The following is a 17,888-nucleotide window of genomic DNA, read 5'->3' on the forward strand; positions in this document are numbered from 1 at the left end:
GGAGAAGTAAGCTTAGCTGTTAGATTTCAAGTGAGTTTAACTGTCAGGTTTCCAAATCAGTGGTATTGGACAAACTCCTAGGTACACTGCAAAAAGAACAGAACATTGAAGTCAATTAAAATTAAATGCCACCCATGTATTCCAAGAGTTCTACTGACCTGCATTAGTGCTGAGCTGGCTATCCTGGGAACAGTTTTCATTGCCATCAGAGGTTGACTGTAGTGAAGCAGATGGTACAGCTCTACTTCGCTTTTTGTTGGCCTTCCTTTCTGCTACCTGCCACTCTTCATCTTCGTCCTCGCTTTCACTTAAGTCATCAAACCCAAAGTACTTGATTTTGTAATTGGAACTCCCAGAACTTCTAGAAGCGCCTTCATCTCCCCCTCCCTCGTCTTGATCATCAAACCCAAAAAACTCTAATTTGACATCCTTCTTGGATTTGGTATTGCTTGGTCGGAACCTGGTTGTAGTTTTTGTGGTGGCCATGTCTGCCTTTTTCCTTAAGCGCCCAGCTTCGCCCAGGTCAGTGGGGGCTGCTGAGGTGAATTCATCCATGCGCTCCATGGTGTCCTGGATGGTGACATTGCAAACTGACAAGCAAGATGGGTGCAGAACAGTGTAGTCTCTAGTCCGTCCCACCGTCCCTCTAAAACTGGTCCCACTACTTAAAGAAACTTTTTTTCCTGCGTTCAGACCGTCATTATTTGACTCATTGTTTGCTTTGGATAAAGACTGACTAGTGCCATCCATCAGCTTGTCAAAATTTGTTGCCCCCTGCAGTTTTGCTTTGTTGGATCGACAATATGTCCTACAGTTGCTTGGCCTAGGAATAGTTTGCACAAGTTCTTCACTAATGGCTTCCTTTGGATTTTCACTATCTTCTTTATCACACTCCTCATCCTTGCTCTTCACCTCTGAGAGATGTTCATTGTCAAAAGCTAATATATACTCTCCAGTTCTGGTGTCTTCAGTTTCATCCTCCCATTCATACAAGTGAGTTCTTAGTGGCCCCTTGGTCTGAGATGTTTCTGATGGAGAATCTGCTGTTTTTCCCACATGGGAGTCCCAAGAATCAGGCAAGACCTTGGCTTCAGTGTTGCATCCAGAAGTGTCTGTGGTTTCAGCACTGGTTTTATTACTGTCTCCAGCATTGTCATAGATGAAATGACTGTTCCCATTATCTTCTTTCAAGTTCTGGATTTTATCTACAAAAACACATATATTTATTACTAAAATGGAATATGAAAAAAATAGTCACCTGCGTGGGTTACTTTGGAAAGTTACAATATAACAAAAAGTATTCTGTGATCACTGACAAAAAGCATTAGAGGTCTTTATCCACCTAGTTTATACTTCATAAGCCCTTCAGTTGAAAGTTTTGCTATAATAAAGTCTTCTTGTCATTTCTACTAAAAAACCCCTTGAAGTGTCACTCTGAAAATATATGCATCACGTAAAAGACAGTGGTAAACCCTAAATACAAACACCTACTTACCATGGCAAATTACACCGAAAAAGAGAAACTCTGTGGTGAAATTTTCAGAAAAGACAATTAATGAAGTTTGACATACAAGTGACTTACAGTGAATAACTAGAGATAAGGAACAACTACACATGCTCCTTACAAATATAAGGACATTATTTCCTTCTTGTACCCTGAATAAAACAGCAAACAACTTCAACTGCCATTTAATTTTGCTGTTCTAAATGAAAATATTTGGACTTGCAAAAGAAATATAAAAATGCAGTTCTCATCACAAATTTTAATTTTATCGCTTCTGAAATTCAGGTTTATGCACTGAATTTCTCCATCTCTGAAGAAGAGCTGCTGCCAAAAGTTATTCTTGCACTTCTACAACCCACAGCCACACTCACATCTTGCACTGTCCAGGAGAACAAGTTCCACTGTAAGAAGTCAGTTTTTGTAAGGTTTGTTTCCAAACAAAGTCAACCAGCACCCACACAATAGTAACGCCAGGAAGTAATGCAAACACTAAGTCTTCCACTTGCTGTCCTCTAAAGTGGTAGGGAAACCATTCCCTTTGTTTGCCCTGAACACCAACAAAAACGCAGTGGATTTGGTACCAGAGTTCCATGATGACTGCATCTGTCATCCTCTGCTGACATCACACACACACAGACACCCAGCAGTCTAAGAGGGCTATTTCCAAGAAATAAGAATTTCTTGGAAATTTCTGAGACAGTATCGGCAAGCACAGGAACACAGGTGCCTGCCCTTACTGAAATGGCTGCCTGGGCCAGGAGAAGCAAGATAAGAAGTCTGACAATGCAGAAGACTCTGGTGTACAGAAGAGTAGCAAATGATGGGATAAATTGGAGACACAGAAGCAACTGAGACAGGGTCAAGTGACAACAGAAATGATAGAAAAGAACATGCTTAGAAGACACGTGCAAAACATTAGTGATAAAAGGGGTTCCACCAGCAGAATGCAACCCCAAAGGTTCAAATTTTTAAGCAGCAAAGGCTTCCTAAACTCATCAGTAAAATGAAGGCCAAAGCATCTCTTTAGCACTAGTCCTGATCACATTAAATTTCACCAGCTTCCATTTACCTAAGTGGCACGAAAGTTTCACAGCATTGACCAGAAGGTTTCAACCTCCTGATGAGGGAAACAAGCATCAGCATTGTTCCAGGGACTTTGGCTCACTTGTTTTCAAATTAAAATGGAATCATCTAAATGCCATCCTTACACAGATGTTTTATAGAAGAATTTTAAGGTACCGAAAATTCTACGTTGAAGAAATGGCAACCAAATCCAGTTTTGTAGGAAATTGGTTTAACGCCTGCTACAATTCCTCAGGGAACCAGGACAAGTAATATCTGACAAACTGCATCTAAGTCTCCTGGAGTCCTGCTGAGATCTGTCACAGAAGTTATACATACTCAGCTAGAAATAAAAAAACATAATTCCACAGAATATATGAAATGCAAAACTCAAAACTAAATTCCTCAAAGAACAAGGAACCCTAACCCTGCCACCTCCATGATGGAATCTTGGTTATTATTTTTCAGTATCAATATGTAACACAAGCAATATTGTTATTCCCATTTCAATCTCATGCTTGCCATAATCCAAGAGGCACAACCAAAATGAATTTTTCTGGAATCAAAGAGGGGGTTTGACAGTGTACAATATGTTCCTTTCTCCCATATGTTTAATATTATTGTGAAGCTGAAGACTACCACAACACTGTAGGCCTGAAAAACAGCAAATTAAATTTAAAACATTTTTAGACTTCCTTGATAAAATACACTGTTTTGCAGCCTCACCATTGCTGCTCCGTATCTAAGGGAACTTCTTGTTTCTCCTCATGTAAATGTGATCAAAATCAACTTCTCCAGTCAGCTCAGCTGACTAATAAATAACTAATCCATTCTTGGTTTACTACACTTCCAAGAAATGTTACAAGGCAAAGAGCACTAACAGCTCTTCATGTTCACAGCAGGACTTGTGTAGCCTTTGTGTAACATCAGCAGCTTTGAACCTTGAGCTGTCTTGAGAAGATTCCATAAAAAATGCTGCATCCAATTTTACCTTTCAGTTCCTAATTTAATATAACACACCAAGGTACTCCTAAACAGCAAAAAAGTGGCAGTTAATCTCCCCCTTGATTCTGGGGCACCAAAATTTAAAAAACATACACTACTTCAAATGCCTTAGTAACTGCACCAGGGAGGTTTTTCCATCTCCAATAATAAGCAAGGCTGATGGAAAATGGTAAAAAGTTTGGCTTTAAAACTGGATCATCACAATGCTTTACTGGAAAACTAAGCAGTCACATTTAGAGGAATACTTTCTCTAAAGACCCTTTGTCAAGCCACGGTTCTCATCTCATCAGTGGGTCAATAGCTGTCAACCTGAACCTTCAATACCAGAAAGTACTGCTAATCACTTCCTAATTGCCCAAAGGTGTACAGGAACTGCAATTCCAATAACCCTGATTTTTAAAATTACAGTATTTATTGGCAGCAACTACTACAGCAGAAGCTAGCATGATTGTAGGGAAAAAATATATGAGAAAAGGAACTAATTGTGAATTACTAAATATCCTGAAGTCCAAGAGAGGCATGGAACTTCTCCTCCTATTTTTAACTGCAATTAGGCTCTTCTGGGGCTCAAATATCAGAATAACTCTCCCAAGTAATTTAAAATCAGCAACAGCATAACTCCCCTCCCCAAGTACAAACACTGTATACCTAGGAACCATTATCAATGTTCTGTGGTAATCATGATTTATTTTCTGTTTAGATCACTAAAAGTTGCTTTATTACATGCTCTAGTTAATGTCACTTAAGACAGACGTCTTCAGCATTGCTGATCAATTAAAAAAAAAGCCAAAGTAAAACTTCCACTCTTTCCCATAAAATGACATGTTTTCACACACACACAGGTGCATATTACTAAATCTGTAAAACTGTATTTAAGTGATGATGGTTATTGTTCCAAGTAACCTTAGTCAAGTTACCATTAGAGAAAATTTCAATTTCAGACAATGCAAGATAGTAAATTTACATAAGGCAATAAATTTTACACTCTTCTATAATACATATAGATACATGCAAACACTCAAACAGCAGGAATGTTACAGAGTTGTCAAAAGCCCACAGCTTTTTCAGTAACAAACCTGGAAACATGTAAAAAATATGCATCTATACTTACATGGATTAGACTAGATGGATATGAAGATAACAATCTGTTATCTCATTTTTAAAAAACACTTACCAAAAGTACTCATTAGATGGAACAAATGTTAATCTATACATTGAACAATAAATGCCTCATGACTACTACAGCTTGCCAGTGGTACTATCTCCCTTTTCATTTTTAAGGTCATGGACAAAATGAAGAATGGGATTCTAGAACTAAAAAGCTCCGCTTTTTTTTTTTAAGAAGAGAAATTAATTTTTTTAACAATAAGAAACCTACATCCTCCAGCTCAACATCTGACAATTCTGACATGAAAATGTCTCACATTTCAACTTCATTTTTTCTTTAAGGACCTATAACAGTAAAAGTTTGACAGGGGAAATACTGAAGTTCGGAGAAAAGATAAACTCTCTCCACCAAATAACAAAGCTGTAAGAGTTAACAATTCATTACCCTGACCCATCAGATATAGCATATAGCAAAATGGAATCCAGAACAAAGTAAAGTAATCCTTTAGGAAATCAAATACTCCTCTGGACAAGAAAACCAAGCAACCATAGCCCATCCATCCTCCAGCCTAGTCCCTGTTTCACTTTTCTTTCATTTAACTTACAAGGCTAAGTGACTGGGGCTCCAAGTCTGCAAACATCATTTTTAGTTCCGTAAAAACCAAATCATCATTAACAGTCTAACGCTAATTGCCTACAGTCAAACGTTACATGCTTTAGTTAACTATTCAGGGGTAGAGCTGCAGAACCTCATTTGCTATTTTCATGTTACTTGGAGCACAGAGCAGGATCTCGGGCTGTGAGAACAAGGTCTCCTGTTGTAAATTTATAGCCTGGACAGACGCAGGGCTCACAGGGCAAAGCTGCCCACAGCTCAACCAGCATCCCCTGCAGCCTCCTGAACAGCAGCCTGTGGCTGGGCAGGGGATCACACACTGACATGTGCCAGCTCCACGTGCCCTCGCTGCTGCCTTCCCAGGGATTAGGGACCCAGCTAAAACCTCCTCTGCCTTTCCACCATGCAGACAGCAGGGAGGCAAAAGCACAGATGGCACCTGAAACAGCACTGTGTCTTGGAGAGCTCTCTTCACCACACCAAATTTGATCAAAACAGTTGAACAGCACAAATGTTAGAAGAAAACTGAACACAAAAGGACAATCAATATTATCCTTGGTATTATCACATATGCAAAATAAATGCTTACATTTTCCTATGTACCCATGGACAAGTTGCCAGTGTTACATGTTAGCCCTACTAACTTGAACTTTGGGTTAGTTTTCTTTTCTATTAAAGCCAAGCAAAGCATCCTCCAAGCTACAAAGGCACATGGCAGCCTGCAGCATGAAAATTTATGCTCCTTCAGTGCTGTGTAAGTAGCTGTACAAGCCTTCACTTTAATACTGAGAGAAACATGATTACTATTCACAATAAACAAATCAACAAACACACTGTGTTTCTTTTAGTAATAGCCACAGCTCACTGCAAATATTAAAGGCAGTCAGAAGCAATGAAATCGTGAGTGCAGGCAGGTGGCATGATGCCAATTTTACATTCTTCTCGATTTCTCTTCCAGTAGACACTAAGACAGGGTGGCAAGAAAATTAAATATGAAATATTGTAAGCAGGGCTTTCAGAACCCTCCAGCTACTGAGGGCACACACAATCAACAGGCTGCAGCTCAGGAACAGATCACTGACACAGGATGGAGGGAACAGTTTGTTAAGCTCATTATGAGCTACTGCTCTGCCTGATGTCCCTGAGCACTTGGAAACATTTATTATGGCTCCATTACACCATGACCAATGTTCTCAAGCATAAAGCTACATCACTTCACTCTGCAACTTGCAGCTGACCAGCTAACAGAAAGGTGCTTACATCACATCCCTCCTTTCCAGGAAGAGCTCAACCAAGACACACAGAGTGTCATCTCTGGTTTGATCAGAAAACCAGGAACTGCAGAGTAGTGACGCTTCTTTCCAAATCAGAGAATAAATTTCATTATGTATTGGAAATGAAGTGTTTTGATTGGTAAGAAGAAAAGGCTGAGACTAAACTCCCTTGATCCATTTTCTATGACTGAAGAACTGGACAATTCAGGAAAAAAAGCCCATGGAAACAAAATATACACTTTATGAAATGGGCAAAATTTATTTCAATTAAGTATCCATTAATGCCTATGAGATCTTGAAAAGCAGTGCCTGTTAGTAGGTATGAACAGAAGACAGGAAGATTTGATTCCCAAGTCCAGCTTCATGGTTGACAATCCCTAAAATAGCTAAAATTATAGAGCCACACCCATAGCTATGATTACAAATTCTTAAGTAATTGAATTACCGACAAGTCTGTATGCAGGTGGGACAGACATTGCTTGACTCTGTGCAGATGTTTTAAGTGGCACCTTATTTTCCAGGAAAAAAGTCGGAGAAAACCCTAAAGTGGTGAGAATTAATTTACTGCTATGATAGCACTGTTTTCCCTTAAGAACCATTTGCTTGTCTTGTTTCCTTTTCCAGCACCCTGAATATCAAATTCTAGGGTAATTTATAGGAATAAAAAATAATTTGTTTCTTACACAGTCTTAACTAATGACTCTATGACTCCATTTCAGTTAGCTATTCTTTTAAACATGAGACAGAAGATACCTCAGACACCTTTTCTACTCTCAAATCACCTAGAAACATCTGTCAGTCTGGTAACACATTGTTCAGCATCTCCCATAGACCATTATTTTCATTCCCTGAGCCTTTCAGAGCATGCTGCTGGCACAATATCCCCCAGTGCCTTGGCTCCAGCCTGGGAAATGCTGAACCCTACCCACGGTGTTATTGCTTCCAGCCCTGTGCCCCTGTTTCAGCCACACAAGGAACTCCTCATACACCTTTTTCCACTGGGAAAATGTGCTACCAGGAGGCATTCTGAGAAGTTGTGTCAGACTGGTACACTTGGCAGCCAGTGTACAACTTTCTAAAAAACCCTTGTATTTAAATGGAAGCGGAAGCCTTTCACAGGGGTGCAGGCTGACATGGCCACCTTCCCTCTTGTGCAGAAAATATTCACTGAACGAATCCCTCACCTTTATCTCAGGCAGTATTTTTAAAGGTATGACAAGATGGCTTTTGAAGGAACAATTTAACTGTCTTACCCTCTCTTCTTCTAGTTCTTTTTTGGCTAGCAATCACTAGATCTTCTGCTCTCTCTCATCTTTCAAGAGATGTACAAGAGTTGTCAGAGCCTGACATGTGCTCACCTCTCCTGGAAAGTCCAATGAAAGAGACACATTCCTCCTCACTCCAAACTGAGAAGGGCATCTGTTGCTCAGAGCAGCAAGAGAAAGCCAGAAATAAACAACTACAAAGTGTCATGGGCAACATGAGGGTCACACACACCAGAAATGCCTGTTTTCATCAACATTTCTAGGGTGAGCTGCTATGGGAAAAAATTAAAGCATACTATAACACAGCAACATAAACAATTGTCAAAGCAAACATACACTTAGGTTAAGTCAATCTGAATTGAGACAGTACTTCAATAAATACAGCAGCAGTTTCTTAAATGAAAAGATGAACTAAATTTGAAAATTAAGAACATTTTCCATCCAAATTAGTAAGACCACAGCAGTTTGAGTCTGAAATAGCTTCCTTACCAACTGGTTTCTGCTTGCCTGCATGCTTTGGCCCACTTGAGAGTTATGCACTAACAGGCTTTTTTTTTTTTCCACAGGCACTGACCAACTGTTTTCAATGCAAAGTTATTTCCACTTTTTAACCATGAAAACTAAGAAGCAGTTAAAAGTATCATCTTTTAAAAACTGTTCATTGTACAAGGGCATGAAGAAAAAATTATTTTAAAAGTATGGATTGCAAAATTTACTTTGTATAGGAAAGGGGAATTACAGATTAAGGGAAGAAAGTTCCATGTACTCTGTACATGAACACACATGGTATGAACTGCCCTGTCATTAGAAAAAATATGTTGCAGAAATCAGATTCTTTCCTAAACCCTTGGGGTATTTTTCTGTATTGCCATTTTAGCAAAGAAGTATAAACACAAACTTAAACAGAATTTCAACCATTTCAGACTTTTGAAAAACACCACAGTAAAAAATCAACCAGCCACCACCAGAGAAGTAGCAGAGGAAAAAAAGAGAACAATAAATACACCAGTTTCAACATGGGCTACTGATACAGCAACAAAATTCTGTGTGTAAAGGGAAAGGAGATATCGTCAAAACTTACCAAAAAGCAGCTAAAGAAGAGAGGACCTGCGGATAAACCCCAGCTATCCACATACCCATCATAACTACCATCCAAGCAAACCTCAAAACACTGAAATTCTCTGGGCACACATATTTTCTGGCAGATCTTTCCCCTCCTCTGCTATCAGTTTCTTAATGCTTTGACCCAACCAGAGCACAGCTGCAGTTCTTTTTAATCACGGCTGCTGCCAGCTGTCTCCTAAGACTGCCAAATGTTCAGGCCTCATTCAGGTTCCCCCAGCTCTGCTCCATTTTTGGATGGAAAATGGCTAAACTGAAATTCTCACAAAGTACATATTACTCTCAAAAACTCAGAGGAAGTAAGATATTACTCTGGCCTAACCATTATGTTCAATGTCCATGTCAGTGTTAAACACAAAACAGAAGTCTAAAACAATTTGAAAGGAATACCCTGACCAATCTGGTGGTCAATGCAATTATGTAACAAACCCGCACTTGGGAAGTTGAAACTTAACTCTAAAGATAGGGCTGCCCACCCACATAAGCAGGATGCAGAGGCTTTGCACAGAGCCACTAAGGTACTACCAGGATAGTATGTCAGGAACAGACTTGATGACTTAAAATCATCTCCTTCCTCAAGGGCATCCATTTTCTGCAATTTACTCTCTGCACTCAGTGCTTTTCCAGCAGCCAACCACAGCTAGATCCTGCATCCTGGGCCAAGACACAGCTCAGCACTGCCATATCCCTTTGCTCCTGCACTGCATAAGCACACACTCTTAAGAACCACACTTGCCATTTTGATTTGTTACCTGCACTGGCCCCACGTGAAAAATGAGGGCATTAGGAACTTTCTAGAAAAAAAAGAAATCAAACAGCAGTCAACAGACAAATGCTCTCTTACAGCACCAAGAGCAAAACTCCTGCCAGAGCAAAACCTGTTTGAATATCAGTACATAGGAACAAAAGACAATATGAGGAATAGCTGTTTTCATTATTACTCTGTTAGGGGGAAAAAAAGAATTTGTTTTTTTACTCTTAAAGAGCCTCCTCAAAGTCACTGCCCACACAACCACCACGAAATCTGTACTTAACATTACAACACAGCAGAAAGGGACACAATTCCAACACCATTCTGTAGTCTGGAAAGATATTTTAAGCCATTCTATTTCTCCAGAGCAAGCAAAACATATTTTGAAGAAATAAATTCATAGGCTCTAAAACAAACCAGATTTAATCCACGCCCAATTAAAATACTTCTCCACTTAATGCCGAATTAAATTCTAAATGCCTATTTTTTTTCACTTAGAATTAATGCAGAAAAGGAATATTCTCTTGTAGTCCATAAACCAGACCATGAAGTATGCAGAGATGAGAAACATCTCTCAACCCAAGTGCTTTCTCTGATGGAGACGATCAACCCCTTGCTTCAGATCCTCCCAAGGCCTGAGTTAGAGCTCAGCAGTGTGCACACAAGCAAAAGCCAGCAGATCATCACAGCATCCAGAGTCAAAATGGAAACTCACACTACAATGCCAGAAGTATTTCCATAAACTGAAATACCCAGAGCAGGCAAACTAGCTGTTCAAAGTAAAGTGTACTGATACACTAATATAACTATGAAATGCCACACCAACTCCGAAAATTCATCAAACTTTGACATTAATTCTTATCTGAAAAACTGTACATTAATTCATCCTACAAGCTAACAAATATTCTAGAAGAGCAAACAAACTCTGCTCTGCAAGGCCATGTTTTTATACCAAAGTTTGTGTGAAATACTATTTGGGTTTATACCTTACAGAACAAGTTTAACAGTCAAAAAGAAAATAAATCCCACCAGACTGTTTCAAAAATCCATATATTGTTCTGAAGGTTTTCACCTTACCCTACTGTAAGACTGTTTCATAAAAACCTAATTTTCTAAATAGCTGCATTTTTGCTTTATATGCATTACCAGTGTGGTATTTTTCTAATGACACAACTTACTTTTTAGCTATCGAGTTCTCCCTACCTTCACAAAGATGACCTAACAGTAACTATTAATACTGAACAGTCCTCCATTGTTTCAAACTTACCTAAACCCCTATCTGCAAATTACCTGCTATGTACAGGATTACTCACAGACACTCTTCAGACAGTATTAAGTCTTGATCAAGCAACATTAGGATAAGATTATGAGAAGCTTTCCACATTAAGAGCTTCTCAAAGCCTTTAAAATGAGATTGTTACAAGCACTAGCTGAAGGCTATTTAAAAAAAAAAAAAAAAGTAAGACCAGCAAGTTCTACCATTTTAAAGATACAGATCCTTAACTGTGTTACATGGCTGCACAACTACTAAAACAAATCCCCAAATCAACTGCTTTTTAATACCAAACATTAGCTAAAATTAACTGACATAGCATCACCTTCATTTTAATGCCCAAAGAAATGGCCACTGAGGGATGATAATACAAATGGAGCAGAATCAACTGTACTTCTCAGTTTGTGCATAGCCATGGTAAGTCACATTTTTCAACTCAGTCTAACTCCTACCATTTTCTTCACCTACATTAAGAATTAAGACACAATGATGGCTCATGTTCTCTGGGAGTCCTGAGACCTTTACTCATGCACTCTATAGGCAATATGAGGACAAGGACTAGCAAACTGTACTTTAAAACAAATTTTTAAGCACTTTCTTCAACATCAGTACCAACACAGTGTAGTTTCCCACAACCAGAGATACAGTGCTGTATGTGGGTTAATGTTGAGCTCACATTGCAGTCTTCCTTACACTGGGAATATTAATGTTCTTTTACCTGCTTGCTTTTCCTCCCAGCCCCCATCCCTTCCTTGCCTCATCAGGAATAGTCAAGCTTGCTGTTTCAAGGATCCATAAGCCCTTTGGACAAATCTGGTTGAACCAGGTGGAGTTCAAGAGTCACCAGGAAGGGAAAAATTATTATGGGGAGGGCAAGGACATGCAAACAGTTGAAGTATATACACTATTACACTCCTCCAAAGTCCCTTCATCCTTCAGAACCCTACTCCAAATCAATCAAACTAACTCTCTGTAGTTTTGAAAGAGCCTCCCCATTAAACCTTACTGAACAACAGTCACTACAACAAAGAAGCCTTTGAAGTACCTACATTTACACTGGCTGACTATACACCACTATCTCTAATTGCTCAGTGTGCTGAGCAACGTCCTCAGAGACAACTTTTATTTATTTTGGATCAGTTTACACATAAGCGTAACTGCAGCTTAAGCCATCCAAGTTTTACTTACACTAACTGACAAAAAGAAACACTACCACCAAGATTGTAGTTTTTAAATAAGGGTAAGGAAACCAAAGACCCTCCTAGGATGCTCTGCAAAGATTCATTCACAGCTAAATTTCATTTCTGAAGAACTATATGAGAAGGGTTTTTATCTACATTTGACCGGGTGTCAACAGAATGCAACAGACCCTGAAAGAACAGAACCATCTGACCAAGATACACCTTGTCCTTCACTACTTCTGGCTGAACTGCCAGAATCAGTAATAAATTCTTCAGGAAATCTTGCAGAACAGAACTCCTTCAGTAAACTGTTATTTAAGTAACCTCCCCCTCTGCATTCAGACCACCACCACACTTAAAAACTGGATGGACTTATCCACCAAGATTAATCAGCTTCCTTCTGTTCAGAGCTGTATATTCATGATATACACAGTATTGTCCAGCAAGGAGTTCTACAATTTAAATATGTTTTTCTGTGCTAAATATTGTATTTTATTATTTTCTACAGAACTCGAATCAGGAAGCACCAATGAAACTGTTCAAGTCTGTTCCTCTTGGCCTTTCACACACTATGAATTTGCAGAGCGCTATCACATTTTCTCCCCACATCTCTCTCTTTTCCAGCCTGAGAAATAATGTTCTGACAGAGGTTGTCTACAAGGAAACCATTTCACTGTAAAACCTGTTCTACTACAATCTCTCATTAACACCAAGGAAACTCACTATTTCTTCCCCTTAGAAATACTGGGGGATGAACTTACTCCATTTCTTATGAAAACTATATTCAAACTTTAAAATCCCTTAATTTTTATTTCCATTCTGAGGATGAATCATAAAGACAGCTGCTGAAAATCATATGAAAGCAAGAAGTATTTTAGCAGCAAAAATAAAGACCAAGATCAAAAGACAATTACACATCCTACAAATGTGTCTGTCAAACTATAGCTCAAATCAGCATTTCCTGGATTTTCTTGACTTAGGTCCCTAACATATATACAAAAAGTAACTGAACTGTGACTATCTTCTTAGTATATTCTTGCTTACTGCTTTAACAACTGAACAAGTCCATTCAAATTTCTAATCCCTGGGTTAACTATATTTGAGAAATTAAAGTTATGTAAGCTCTTCTCATTAAAATTGATTTTGATAACCCAGAGCAAGTCAGTAGGTGTCATCTTCATCTAGGTTCACCTAATGTGATCGTCTACCCAATTATAGAAGCTGTGGTTTAATCAGCCCATTATACAAAAACCTCTCATGAGATGTAATATCCAATTTTTTCCAAGAACGACTTGAAGAAAATTACAGTGATGTTCAGCTCCATGAGTCTTGTGAACGCCCCTCTGAAAAGCATTAAGCTATCTTACAAACACTCCAGAGCCCAAAAGCACCTCTAGAATGAAGCCTGACAGAATGCAGTCTCACAGGTCTGAAGTTTTTTATGCACACACTGATATAGCCGTGCTAATTACAAACAGAAAATGTTTGTGCAGTTGAAGTTCAGAAAACTACTTTTCCCACCCAAATAATGAAACAAAACATGGCCTAAGCTGTATCTGCACCTTCATGGCTGTGAACACATACCCACACTAAATTCTACTACCACTAATTCATCTCTATTCAAAATAAGTGTTTAAAAACCATAAATGCACTCAGCAATTTTAGAACAGGAACGTTATTATTCCATTTTATGGAATAACTGAATAAGTGGAGTACCATACTGCACTGAAGCTGAAGCACTGTACCTCGATCTGCAGACACACAGATTACAGTGCCAAAGACCTCAGAGCAGTGTGTAAAATGCAGAACGCTTCTTAGTGCCTTTGGTTACACAGAGTATCCTCTACAATTGTTCACAATTAAGAACTGACCCACAGAATACTTCAGTTTTATCAGAGTATTTAACAATCCCTTGAAAACACAAAGTTTAAAGGGCAATCAGCAAAAATCTGAGGAAAACAGAAGTATATGGACAGTTGAGCAAACACACCTGCAGTTACAACTTTAGCACTGCTGCCCTTGCATTCTCCATCTTCCACACTTTTGCTTGTGCTCTTTTCTTTCAAGAGAGGAACAGTATTGTCAAAAGGTATGCACTTGCTGGAGGCAACATTTTCTCCACTGTCTGGCTGATTAATTCTGCTGTTTGCTTCAAGTAGAGGAGTGAAGTCCTCAGACTGAGCAGCTTCACCAGGTTCCAGCTGAGAGGAGCTTTTAGCCTGTGACACATTCTTTGAAGACACAGGAAGAGATTCTTCATCACTGTCAAATCCAAATGGATCCTCTGTTACCTCATCTTCAACTTTGGGTTTCTTAGGAACTTCAGAAATATCTGGTTTGACACTGGGCCTCTTCTGTCCTAATTTGGCCATGAAGGTGGTTTCTCCCCATTTTGTACTAAGGGTGGTCCGTTTGTTGGAAAACACTTCATCAAACTTGGAACTGCCATTTCCTCCTTTCCGGCTGTAGGTCTTTCCAAATCGGGATGTCATTTTGGCTCCTGTTTCATATTCTCTGTTGTGAAAGAAAGAAGAAACATCAATTCATCACTTTTCTAGTACAAATGATTGTTACTTCCACCCTTTATTGGGCGTACAAGCACCAGGCATGTACACTGCACACAACCAACAGCTCCATCACGTGTTTCTTTCTAGATGCACTCACTCACATGTGTCTGTCATTATGGCAAAAGGTTCTGCACTAAGCACCCACTAAAATAAATTCAGTTGCTTTCACATTTATAAACCAATGGCACAATGAATCGTTAAGAAAAATCTTCTAAGAATGGTATTGCTTTTCTCTAATTTTATATTTTCAAGTACAGAAGGCATCATCATAAAACATCATGAAACAACTCAGCAGTATTTTCACCACATCTGAACACACAGCTCCCTCCTAGAGTCCAACAGCATAGCATGGCATAAAAAAAAAAAAAATCTCTTGCCAGTTAAATACAAAAACTGTCAGAATATTTCACATTGCTGTAGATGTATTTTAAGCACAAATTAATCACAATGATGACCACTCCATCCCATGTTCATCTCTCACACTCAGACTCGCGTAACAGGTGTTTTACTTGGTAACATGATGTGATCAGGACTGGTGCACAGCAATCCCCCACAGGTAAATCTGATTCATCAAGGGACAGAACAGAGACACTGCTCAATCCACCCCTAAGAACATGGAGGACACCTTCAGCAGGCCCATGTAAACCAGTACTGCTCACTGGCTCTTACAAGCACAACTGCTCCACAGCCTCCTCAGAGGAACAGAAGTGTAAAAGTAACACATTCAACAGGAACACATTTAAGAGTTCCTTGTATGTGCTCTTTTTCTAATTCCGTTTAACTCAAAGATTTTTACCCAAAAACAAATACTTCAACTGCTGGACAAATGACAACACAAACCCCAAACTCTCATATCTGTTTTGTGAACCACTATTTCTCTCTTTTTGGCCCAAACATGGATAGGAAATTGCAATTCTTTATAGTCAGCCTGAATCTAATCAATTCCATCTTTCTCTCTGAAATTCCTCTCCATACCAGAAAAAAGTCTGATAAAAAAGACAGTTATTTAAGGTACAGAATCAAAGAAATCTAACTTTTGAAATGTTAAATAACTTCATATAAAGTATATGAAAAATGGCAGTTAAAATAATTTTATTGGACTTAAAGCGATCTATTTGTTCAATACAACTGTTTTTATTATTACTCCCCGAATATGTGACATACCATCATTCCTATTTTAGTTTTCATCTCAGCACTCACAACTTCTCAACCTGAAGTGGCAGTCTTGCTTCTGCCAAAATTGCCAGACTGCCTTCCAGAAATGTCCCTCTATCACTTCATTCTAGCAATACTGTCTCACTATAATAGTCTCCCTCTATTAGACCAGACCAACCTTCACTTACCATTGGAACCAAGCAATTCACGGGGAGGAAACCCATGGAGAAAATTTAAAGTGCATTAAAATTATCACATTTGAACTTCAGAAGTTTACCACGTGGATGGTGATGCAATGCAGAAGAGCTACAGGAATACCCACTTTGGGAAAGGCTCTTTTCCCCTGTGGTGCAGCTGAGGGAAGGTAAAGGCAGGTGCTTGTCTGCTGAGCAGAACTCCGCTGCAAAAGCCACTCTTCAGAGGGCTCCTGGCTGTTCCTAGGAGACAGGGCTCTTGAATCCCCACCTCCTCTTTTCCCCACACATATCACTGCCAAACTCCTTTTCTTCCTCCCCTGTACGGAGCTCCAATTTTGTGTTTTCTATTTACGCATAGTTTAGAAAGCAAACAGCAAACAAAATCTAAATTGCCAGTTTTATTTTGCTGATGCTTGTAAATATTTGTAACATCAACCAAAATATTTTACACCAGAATAGCCAGGTTTTTGAGCTGTAGAAGCTAAAGTAAAATATTTATTAATATCTCCGTTTCTAACAACTTACAGGAAAGAAAAAAGCATTTCACTCACCACTAGCATATTTTCCTCCCCTAAACCCTCAAGACTCAAGTAAGTATTAGTTATAATAAGCACTATAAGAAGTACTCAAACAAGTATTTTTGATACTATGTTCCCAACCTATGCAAACTAATGACAAATTTAATTTATGGCTTGGGGCTTACAGTTCCAAAGGGAAGATTCCTGTAGTCAAGAGGAGTTAATTTTAAGAAAGTAAACTACATTTTCTTATTTATAAATTTTAAAATTACGTTCATCTCATAAGTTTTAAATCAAAACACCTAAACCCAAATTAATACTCAATATAATGCGTACAGGTTAAAAGTATAAGGAAAATATAAATACTCTATGTTATAATCTCATATCTTAAAGAGCATAAAGAAGTGCTTTCTTACACGAGAGCATCAACAGAACAGTTTTTTTTTCTCTTTACTTACAGTTTTCTCTTGATTTTTCACTCAGAGGGAAATAAAACACTTGATGTAATCTCACTCTGTTTCCACTCCCTGCCTCCCTCGCTTGCATTGTGCTGCACCATTTGGAGCAGTGCAAGCAACGTAAAGACACGTAAAACCCAAAAAACACAGTTCTCCCTCATTTCCCAGCGCTAACTCGGCGGACCAGCTGGAGACAAAAAACCCGGTAATTCCCCAGGAAGCCCATCAGCCACCCCTACTCATCGCTCCTCTCTACACCGCTCCTCTTACATAATCAAAGGAAAGAAAAATAGGTTAAATGCAGGGAGGCAGAAGGAGCTGATGAAATCCCACGGTGACAGTTTCTTTTTTCCTCCCTCCCCTTGCGGCGGGGGGGGTGGGGGTGCGAGCGGAACCGGGTCACCCCGCCGCTCCCTGATGTCATTTCCCCTCCCGCGCGGCCGCCTCCCCCGCCCCGCCGCCCCACCGGCCCACATTACACAAGTGCCCGGGGCAGCCGCGGCCCGCGGAGCCGCACCCCCCCCCGCCCCGGCCCGAGCGAACTCCCGCCCCGCAACTTCGGGACTTCGGGCCGGGCCGGGGGCGGCGGCCCCGCACGCCCCTGCAGGCGGGACAGCGCCGGGGGCCCGGCGGCGGCTGCAGCCCGCGGGGTGCGCGGCCCGCTCGGCCCCCGCCGCCCCTTCACCCCGCACCCACCTCGGCGTCAGCGGTGGCGGCGGTGCCGGGCGCGGGCCCGGCCGATGTGGCTCCGGCCGCGGGTTCGGGCCGCCGAAGCGCCGCCTGCGAAAGGCGCTCAGCCCGCGGGACGCCTCCGCCCCTCCGGCAGCGGGACC

At 40.1% G+C, this 17,888-nt stretch overlaps 1 protein-coding gene across 9 annotated transcripts in view; it reads right to left on the bottom strand.

Moving 5' to 3' along the window:
* The window catches only part of WAPL (WAPL cohesin release factor), a 134,379-nt gene that overhangs the window by 45,527 nt on the left and 70,964 nt on the right, over positions 1–17,888 (bottom strand). For 5 of the 9 annotated variants that reach the window (XM_072931424.1, XM_072931423.1, XM_030276710.4 and 2 more), the window contains 2 exons: positions 14,151–14,674; positions 159–1,205 (listed from right to left, as the gene is read on the bottom strand). In XM_072931424.1, the coding sequence (XP_072787525.1) occupies positions 159–1,205; positions 14,151–14,652 (1,549 nt within the window). In that variant the 5' untranslated portion in view covers positions 14,653–14,674. Of the gene's footprint in view, positions 1–158; positions 1,206–14,150; positions 14,675–17,055; positions 17,481–17,751; positions 17,887–17,888 lie in introns of those variants that run through there. The other 4 variants (XM_030276707.4, XM_030276708.4, XM_030276706.4 and 1 more) reach the window with 2 other exon arrangements.

Source organism: Taeniopygia guttata, chromosome 6, assembly GCF_048771995.1.
Source record: "Taeniopygia guttata chromosome 6, bTaeGut7.mat, whole genome shotgun sequence".
Classification (NCBI taxonomy): Eukaryota; Metazoa; Chordata; class Aves; order Passeriformes; family Estrildidae; genus Taeniopygia; species Taeniopygia guttata.